The following is a 9150-nucleotide window of genomic DNA, read 5'->3' as shown; positions in this document are numbered from 1 at the left end:
CCAATTCGTAACCACTACGAATGGGTGGTTATTGCTTCATGGAGACAGAATTTCTGTTTCGGATGATGCGAATGTTTTAGGAACAGACAGTGACGATGGCTACAGGGCATTGTAAATGTACTTAATGCTACTGAACTGTATATTGGAAAATGGTTAAAATGGGGAGTTTTATGTTTTATGTATTTTACTACACACACACATAGACAAAACAACAGAGTAAAAAAAAAAAAAAAAAAGTTTTTTGCTTTTTTACTCTACCTAGCACCCAATAAGGGGTCCTAGTGTGGTGCTGAAGGGTTAGCACTGAACTATTAATCACAAGATGAGTTATTCAAACCCACCAGCCGCTCCTGAGAAACCCTCTCCAGGGTCACTATGAGTCAGATCTGATTTAACAGCACTAAACAACAACAACATGAGTTGCCACTTAACAATGACAACACCAGAACATCCAGTAAAAGGTTGTCAGGTGTGCAGAGAAACAAGAGACTATATCCCATAATAAGGAGGAATATCAACGAAAAGAAGCAAACTCAGAAAAAAAGACAGATTATCGAATGAATAGACAAGGATCTGAAAATATCAATTTACTTAGTCTCCCACCTGAACAAGAAAAAAAATAATAATTCTAGTTTGTTTGGAAATACTGAATCCAGCCTTTACCCCCGTGGTACCACCATCAGACAGGGCTGGGGAATTGTAGGATTATTTCCCCCCCCACAGTCTCCACCCGCCCCTATTGTCCCAATTGTTAACTGCCTTTATTTTATTTTATTTTTTATCACCCTAGGCCCCCTCCTCCAAATGATTGGCTTTGCAGTCAGATCACCTGGGCCCCCGTAGGAGCTCTGTCCATGTTGACTTGGTCTGTCTGTCTGCCTGCCCTTCATCTGCCTCTCTAGGCTTTGGAAAGAAATATTGAGGGTCTCACATAAAGAGCTTTCTTTCTGCTAGGCACACAGGAAGTACTTGCTAAAAGGTTGCAGATGCTTATTAATGCCCAGCCAAAAGGATATGTTGTTGTTGTTGTTAAGTGCCTTCGAGTCAATTCTGACCAATGTATAGGGTTTCCGAGGAGCAGCTGGTGAGCTTGAACCGCCGACCTTGCAGTTCAAACGGCTTTGCTGTCTGGCACATTAACCCACAGCGCCACATCAGGGCTCTGAGAGGATATAGGGTAGACTTTCTAGCTCTTCTCTTCTGGCTAAAGTCCTCCTTTCCCACCCTAGTGCACTTTGCTGGGCCCTCTCCCACCTGCTGTCCCCTTCATTCAGCATCTCCTCCTTGTAGTCATGTGCTCCCTCGGCTGTGTTTGCCTGTCCTCTCCTTCATGTCCCTTGGAGGAGACTAGACTTCCAGAAGAGTGAGCTCCCTCGGTCTGCATCTCCAGTAGGGTGTGTGTTCACACACATATGTTCATGCATGATCAGCATATGCACATGTGAGAGTGTGCATGTGTAAATACACAGATGGGAATGCATATTGTCCATGCAGGTGTGTGCCCCCACGCACAGTCACAGTGAGTGTGTGTGCATGCTTAAGTCATGTGCGCATGGCTGTGTATGTGTCAGTGTATGCACATGTATGTGAACATGTGCAAATGTTTCTACCCAAGCATGAAGTGTGCCTGTCTATGTGACTGTGTGCATGTTCCTCACCTCCCCCGGGGGGCAAAGCCAGGTCCAGGTGCCCCTGCTCCTCTCGCCTAACAGGGAGACCAGGGCTCAGTGATGATGCTTGTATGTGTCCCATGTCAGCGGGAGGGCAGAGGCATGTTGCCCGCCCTCCGGCCTGGCTGTGAAGCAGAGCCTGCATGGAGGGTTCTGGGTGGTCCTCGTCTCTGGCCACAGGAGGGAGAAGGCTGAGGAAGGCCTAAAGTCTGGTGGGTTCTCCCCCGGGCTCAGGGAGGGTGCTAGGACAAGCCCCCACAGCAGGCGCCTGCTCTGGCCTGGGGAGGGCCCCCACGCCCACCCCAATGGCTGGCCTGTTTTCTTTGGAAGGGAAAGAGCATTCTTTGTACAGCACCGCTGACACACCAGATGACAAAAGTGCCCACGGGGTAAACTGGAGGCCTCCAGCGCCTGACACACCAGCGTTCCAAGTTTCACGGAAGGCTCTTGCTAATGCCAGAAACATCTGGAACCAGCTCCACAGATCGGATCCGAGCACCTCGTGTTGAAAACTTCTGGCAGCCCCCGTGTGGGGTGCGAAGGCCGTCTTGGGATGACGGTTTTGAAGGTGGCTGCTGGGGTGATGCTGGTCAGTCTTCTGAGTTCAGTGAGCCACAAGACGAGTGTCCCTCAGCCCGGGCCACACACAAGGGTCTTAAGCGTGAGCATGACAGTCCAAGCTCTCAAGTTCTTGGCAAACCCCGGAGACTTAGATTGGATGAATCTAGAAGGCCAGACCCTGACCCATTTCATTCTCCTCTCCTCCAAGGGAAAGAGTTAAAGTGTCTTATTTAAGCTGTTTGTTCATCTGCCGGTTGGGGTGGCCAACCAGGTACCATTTCAGTAGAATCCTTTCTGACTCATGGGGACCCATCTGTATCACAGCATTTCCTGAAAGTGCATCGCCAGGACTTTCTCCCGAGGTGCTTCTGGGTAGACTTGAACCACCAACTTTTTCGTTAATGGCCAAGTGCTCAATAGTTTGTATCACTCAGGGGTCCTTTAGGTGGCAAAGACACTAATGTCTTCGGGGTGGAGGTGGTGATTCTGTGGACAGCTCTCCAAGTCATGATGAGCCTGAACGTCGTCTCCCCTGCGGTAAGAGACTGTAGCCCGGGAACACTGTCTACCCTCTCCCCATTCCAGGGCCCCAGCCAGCTGAGGAGGGGGCAGACAGCTCAGGGGAGTCTGGGTGCTTCCCGGGGCGTCCTGCCAGCCCCTGGGGGTTGTGTGAATGGGCTTGGTGTGCACCAGGAAACCACCTCCCCCCAAATCTGTCACTGCACCTTTGTGCGTTGCCACAAAGGAAGAACACGATCTCCCTTCTTGTTTTACTGTTCATTGACCTTGCAAAAGCACCGCGCCCACCTCTCCCCCACACTCCCTGCTGCCCGCCCAGCCCGGCAGCCCGAATTCCTCTGCTCTGTACCAAAGGCCAAACCAAGCGGCACAGAGGAGTGCATTCTCCCAGCCGCTCTGTCTGCCCAGGGGTCTTGGCTCAGGAAAACCCAGAGGCGAACAGTTTCTAGGTCAAATGTCAGCCAATGCTGGGAAACCAGGAGCAGTAAAACTGAAAAGGAAATCCAAGGAGCCGGAAAGGGCCCGAGGGGATGAAAGTGACCGGGAGGCTAGGATGACACATTCACAGGAGGTCTTGAGATTACCATCGCTGCTGTCTGGGAACCAAGCTGCCCCTCAGCGCAGCGCATCCCGCTGACCACCTGCTGGGAGGGCTGGGAGTGGGTGGGTGGGTGGAAGTCTTAGGGAGGGGACAGCAAGGGGTGGGGGACCCCGATGAGAGCTAGGGACCTCAGGGAAGGTGGATAAGAGTGAGGGTGAGGAGGGAAGGGGCCCCAGGGAAACCATGGAGTAGTGGAGATTTTAGGGAGACCAAAAGTGAGGTTAAAGCCCCAGGGAGGACAGGGGCCAGGGACCCAGAAATGGCTGGAGGGGAGTGATTAAAGGGAGGGTGAGGGGGACTCCAGGGAGGGTGAGGGGGACAGGGGCCCCCTAGGGAGGGCAGTGGCCAGGGTGAAGAGGGGTGAGGTGAGAATGGAGGAGGTGCAGAATAAACACCCGAAGGCAGGGGGCGGGAGGGGGAGGGGAGGGCAGGAGTGGGGGCAGGGCAGAATCAACATCCAACCAAACAGATGGCCCAGGTGACTGGTGCTCCCACAAATATGGTGAATCTGGACAGGGTCCAGGCTAGGAGGACCTGATATTCTCTCAGTCCAGGGAAGAAGGTCAAGATCATGCTCATAAGGTCATGTTCCTCTGCTGCCCGAACCCACAGCTGACCTTCCAGCACAGAACACAACCCCCAGCTCTGGATGTTTGCTCTTCCCAGTCCTACCCAGGGGCTCCCAGTTCTGGGCTTCCCAGGAGCACCCTTCTGCCATACACCCCTCACTCCAGCCTTCCAGTCTTTCTTTCCTTCCTTCCATTTACCCCTCCCTCAGGCCTCCATTCCTGTATCTCTCCATCCATTCATCCACCCACACATCCACCTGCCCATCTGCACACTTGTCCCTCCGTCCAGCCAGGTATCGGAACCCCCGGTACCAGGAGCTTGAGTCCATGTGACCAGTGGGTGACAGGAGTGAGGAGGGCTTGCCTGAGAAGACACACAGCGTTGGCTAGGGAGGGTGGCAGGTGACATCAAGACTGAGGGAGCACAGAGGGAGCCTGGAATTTGGGTGTGGGTGTGAGGACACACAGCGTTGGCTAGGGAGGGTGGCAGGTGACATCAAGACTGAGGGAGCACAGAGGGAGCCTGCACGTCCACCACAGAGCCACCGTGGGTCCAGGGGGTTGGAGTGTCAAGTATAGCCAGAAGGCGTCTGTGTGGACAGGAAAGTCTCATAGGAGGGCAATGGGGAGCCAGCAAGAATTTAATCAGGAGAGGGAGACCAACAACCTGGGCAGCTGGAGCTCTGTCCACTCACCACACGACGCGGCCCTTGGGCTCAGTTTCCTTGACTCTACGGTCTGACGGCAGGCCGTCTGCACTGGGGTGACTCATGGGGCTCATCACTGTCCAAGTCAGACTGACCCGAGAGGCGGTGTCCTCCTGGCAGCTTCGTCTCCCTGTGGGGGACGGGGAGTCATCCAGAGTGAAGCAGCAGGCTGCCCAGCACTGATTCACACATGCCCTGGTCCAACGCCCCTCGCCCCCCGCCTGTGACCCGGACATGGCCCTGGGGAGAGCAGGGTGGGGCAGGGTGGAGCCCCTGGTCTCCCCCTAGTGGGACCCCACATCCCAAGGCTCACAGGATAGGATTCTGCCACTGCGTGGAACCGGGGGCGCTAAACTGTACTAAACCGGGAACCTCCTCCAGCTGCAACTGCTGACCTGAGGGACCCGAGAGCCCCTGAGTACCCCTGAACACCCCTGAGCACTCCATAGGGCCCCAAGCACCCTGGGAACCCCCTAATACCTCATGAGTGTCCCCAAGTACTCTTAAAAACCCTGAAGCTCCCAAGTACCTCTGAGAACTCTCTGAGAGCCCTCAAGCATCCCCGTAATTCCCACAAGTCCCCTCTGAGAACTTCCAAGAGCCCCTGAGCACCCCCAGTGCCTCTGGGAGGTCCTAGGAGCTGCCTGAGAACTCCCCCAAACATTTGAAAGCCCCCAATTACCTCCAGGTGTCCCTAAGAGTCACCAAGCACCCTGTTTGCATCTGAGTACCTCCATAACCCCCAAGAACCCCTAAGAATTCCTGAGCACCCTTGGTGGTGGTGGTTAAGTGCCGTGGAGTTGGAACTGACTCATAGTGACCCTGTACAGGGTTTCTAAGACTGTAAATCTTTACAGGAGCAGAAAGCTTCATCTTTCTGCCCTGGAACAGCTGGTAGTTTCGAACTGCTGACCTTAAGGTTTGCAGCCAAATTCATAACCACTACGCTACCAGAGCTAGAGCTCCTAATACCTGCTACGCCCCAGGAGCCCTCAATACCCCCCCACACTCGATAGTCCCCAATACCCCCGTACACCCCCTGAGGACCACTGAGCACTCCAAAGGACCCCCCGAGAGCCCCCAACACTCCCTGAATCCCCAAGACCCCCATGAGAGGCCATGCCTTTGAGAAGGTAACACTCATTTGCACACCCAGGCCTGCTGCAAGACTGCAGACTTCTCCTACTCTCTTGGAAGTTCAAGTTCACATTTCTCTGCTGGGAGAACTTACATTTCCCGAAAACGCATTTGTTAGAGGTTTTGAAGGTCCAAGATTCTAATGTCCATTCAATTCCTTCCATCACCTTTTGTGTTTCTGTAACCCAGCACTTAGGGGTGGGGTGGTTCCCACCATCTTTGGAAAGTACAGCCTGTGTTTACCACGGAAGACATTAGAGAGAGCCACGGTCGTTGGGAAATGCAGTTCCAGGGGCCCAGAGCCGGCATCTCCACAGTCTGCCCTCCCTCAGCATGGCTCAAGGTCCAAGGATGTGAGCATTTGGCCCTTAAGGACGTTGACCCGTGAAAGGGGTGACCTCATATTTACATCATGGGAGTCCTGATGCGGCACTGGAGGATAAGCATTAGACTGATAATTGCAAGGCGATTCAAACTCACCAGAATGGACTCACAACAACACTTACACCACGATAAATGCAGAAAAGATTGAAGTTATCAAGGATTTCATTCTTGGACCAAAAACCAATGCCTATGGAAGCAACAGTCAAGAAATCAAATGATGAATTGCATTGGGCAAATGTGCTGCGAAAGATCTCTTTCAAGTGTTAAAGAGCAAAGATGTCACTTTGAGGACCAAGGTGTGCCTGAGCCAAGCCATAATATTTCTGATCACCTTATATATGCACCTGAAAGTTGGACAATGAATAAGGAAAACCAGAGAGGAATTGAGGTATTCAAACTGTGGTGGTCATGAGAATATTGAATATCCTATGGACCCCAGACTTGGAAGACATCCTGGAAGACGCAGTGATGAAGAGTTTGGCTGATAACCAAACGATTGGTGGTGGAAGTCCACAGCTTGCTCTGTTTGTGGCAGTATGTTTGCATAAAGATTAAACAAACAAAAAAACACCTAATTCCCCCAAACCAAAGTCACTGCTATCAAGTTAACTCTGGTTCACAGCAATAGGATAAAATAGAACTGCTCAGAAATTTCCCAAGACTGTAAACATATACGGTGGCCGACTGACGCATCTCTTTTTACGGAGTGGCTGGTGGGTTTGAACAGCCGACCTTTCAGTTAATGGCTGAGCACTTAGCCAATGCACTACCAGGGCTCCTTCCCTTAAGAACTACAGGCTTGGAAACCCTAGGGGGGCAGTTGTATTGTTTCCTACACCGCTGCCAGGAGTCAGCTTTGGCGGCAGTGGGTTTTGCCATATTGGTAGACACCTAGACTTGCTGGGCCATCTGAGTGTTACCTGCTTATGTAAAGGACTTGGTACGTACTCCCCGAATAGAACACGGTCAGTCAATGAAATCTTTTAGGTACGTTTGGGTACATGGCAATTGAAAACTTTGTCCATCCAATTGATTTCTCAACTTCTCTGGCCCCTCCTTCAGCATTTCATTCTTCTGCATGTCCATTCCTGAGCGCTCCTGGTCCTGGGGGAACAGAGGTCATTGTGGGTATTCGTGTGCATGTGGCTGTATATGTGGGTGTGAATGTGGGTGTGAACGTGGGTGTACGTGTACCTGTGGGTGTGAATGTGGATGTAGGTGTACGTGTGTGTACATGTGGATGTGGGTGTAGGTGTACCTGTGGGTGCACTTGTGGGTGTGTGAGTGAACGTGGGTGTAGGTGTACTTGTGGGTGTGAATTTGGGTGTGGGTGTGAACGTGGGTGTAGGTGTACATGTGTGTGTGCATGTGGGTGTAGGCATGAATGTGGGTGTGGATGTGGATGCAGGTGTACCTGTGGGTGTGAACGTGGGTGTAGGTGTACTTGTGGGTGTGAATTTGGGTGTGGGTGTGGATGTAGATGTACGTGTGGGTGTGGGTGTGAACGTGGATGTAGGTGTACTTGTGGGTGTGAATTTGGGTTTGGGTGTGAATGTGGATATAGATGTACCTGTGGGTGTGGGTGTGAACGTGGGTATAGGTGTACTTGTGAGTGTGAATTTGGGTGTGGGTGTGAGTGTGGCTATAGATGTACATGTGGGTGTGGGTGTGAACATGGGTGTAGGTGTTCCTGTGGGTGCACCTGTGGGTGTGGGTGTAGGTGTGAGTGATGAGGACTCGGCTTGCGTGATGTCCCTGTTCTAAGTATTCTCCCAGAAGTCTTCACTGCACCCTATCCTCCTCCAAACACACTCCCACCTACACCACTCCCTCCCTCCTATAGACACCTCCCCCCACAGTTGCACCTCTCCCCACACTCCTGTGTTACAGTCACACCCACGCCACACTCCTGCACACACCTGGACCCAGGCTTACACTCTCATGTTGTACTCAAACCCACACCTACCCCCACATGTACACCATGTCGACACCACACTCACATGTACATATAACCACACCCACATGAATACTTGCATCCTCAGTGGGAGTGGACGGTGCAGCGAGCTGCAGGTGGAGTCCCCCACATAATGACTTTGGGGACAACCGGCTGGCCCAGAAGAGGGGGAAGCAGAGGACTCTTGGAGAGCAGTGTGGAGTCGCCTCAGGCAGGTCCTGCTGAGGTCCCGGGCATGGTCACATAGAGTACCCCTTCCTTGAGAGAGGAACGTATCCCAGTCCACGGCTCACCAGCTCTCCTCCAGATGGTGTCTCATTTAAGGGCCCAAGAGCTTCCCAGTGATGAGCCAAGGACTTCCAGCATGGCCCACCCAGTCACCATGGCGGCAGGAAGCCCCTAGGCAGATGCCCTTAGCCTTGTGGGACACATGGTGCATCATCATCTCAGCCCCCTGGTTGACAGGGTTGAAGATGGTGGCCCGGGAAACTCTGTCCTATAAAAGTGACAGTCACCCTTTGGACTTCCAGTGTTCTCTCTAGCATCTATGATGGTCCTGTTAGTCTGCAAGACCAACTCCTCTGTGACTTCTGCTCCTGGTTATTCTTATCACATGACACCTTTCTCCACCTTTGATGTGGGCACTGAGGTTCACCCCCCACCCCCCGATGAGAGTTCTCAGAACAGACTGGGCATGTGCTGACCCTCCTGAGTATCACACACTCACACTCTGGACCCATGAGACCCATCAGGAGTCCTAGGATAAGGCACTGGGCCATAAGGTTAGTTTGAACCACAAGGTTGATGGTTAAAACCCACCAGCCACTCTTTGGAAACCCTATACAGGGTCTCTCATGAGAACAATTAAGTGTTCTGGAATACTCATACTTCGCAATGTTGTCTATAGCTTGTCATGATCCACACAATCTAAAGCCTTTGTGTAATCAATAAAGCATAGGTAAACATCCTTCTGGTATTCTCTGCTTTCAGCCAAGATCCATCTGACGTCAGCAATGATATCCCTCATTCACTGTCCTCTTCTGAATCT

General features: G+C 52.3%; 1 protein-coding gene across 1 annotated transcript in view; it reads right to left on the bottom strand.

Moving 5' to 3' along the window:
- Positions 1–2672: 2672 nt before the first annotated feature.
- LOC102830805 overlaps positions 2673–9150 on the bottom strand; it is a 129868-nt gene continuing 123390 nt past the window's right edge. Inside the window, exons 13-19 of the mRNA XM_006874133.1 lie at positions 7373–7850; positions 5600–5717; positions 4941–5022; positions 4723–4867; positions 4172–4306; positions 3335–3403; positions 2673–2828 (exon numbers count right to left, since the gene is read on the bottom strand). Of these exons, the coding sequence (XP_006874195.1) occupies positions 2673–2828; positions 3335–3403; positions 4172–4306; positions 4723–4867; positions 4941–5022; positions 5600–5717; positions 7373–7850 (1183 nt within the window). The remainder of the gene's footprint in view (positions 2829–3334; positions 3404–4171; positions 4307–4722; positions 4868–4940; positions 5023–5599; positions 5718–7372; positions 7851–9150) is intronic.

The sequence above is a fragment of the Chrysochloris asiatica genome, unplaced genomic scaffold (assembly GCF_000296735.1).
Source record: "Chrysochloris asiatica unplaced genomic scaffold, ChrAsi1.0 scaffold00262, whole genome shotgun sequence".
Taxonomy (NCBI): domain Eukaryota; kingdom Metazoa; phylum Chordata; class Mammalia; order Afrosoricida; family Chrysochloridae; genus Chrysochloris; species Chrysochloris asiatica.
Note: the sequence above shows the minus strand (reverse complement) of the source record. Positions and strands in the feature narration are given on the sequence as shown.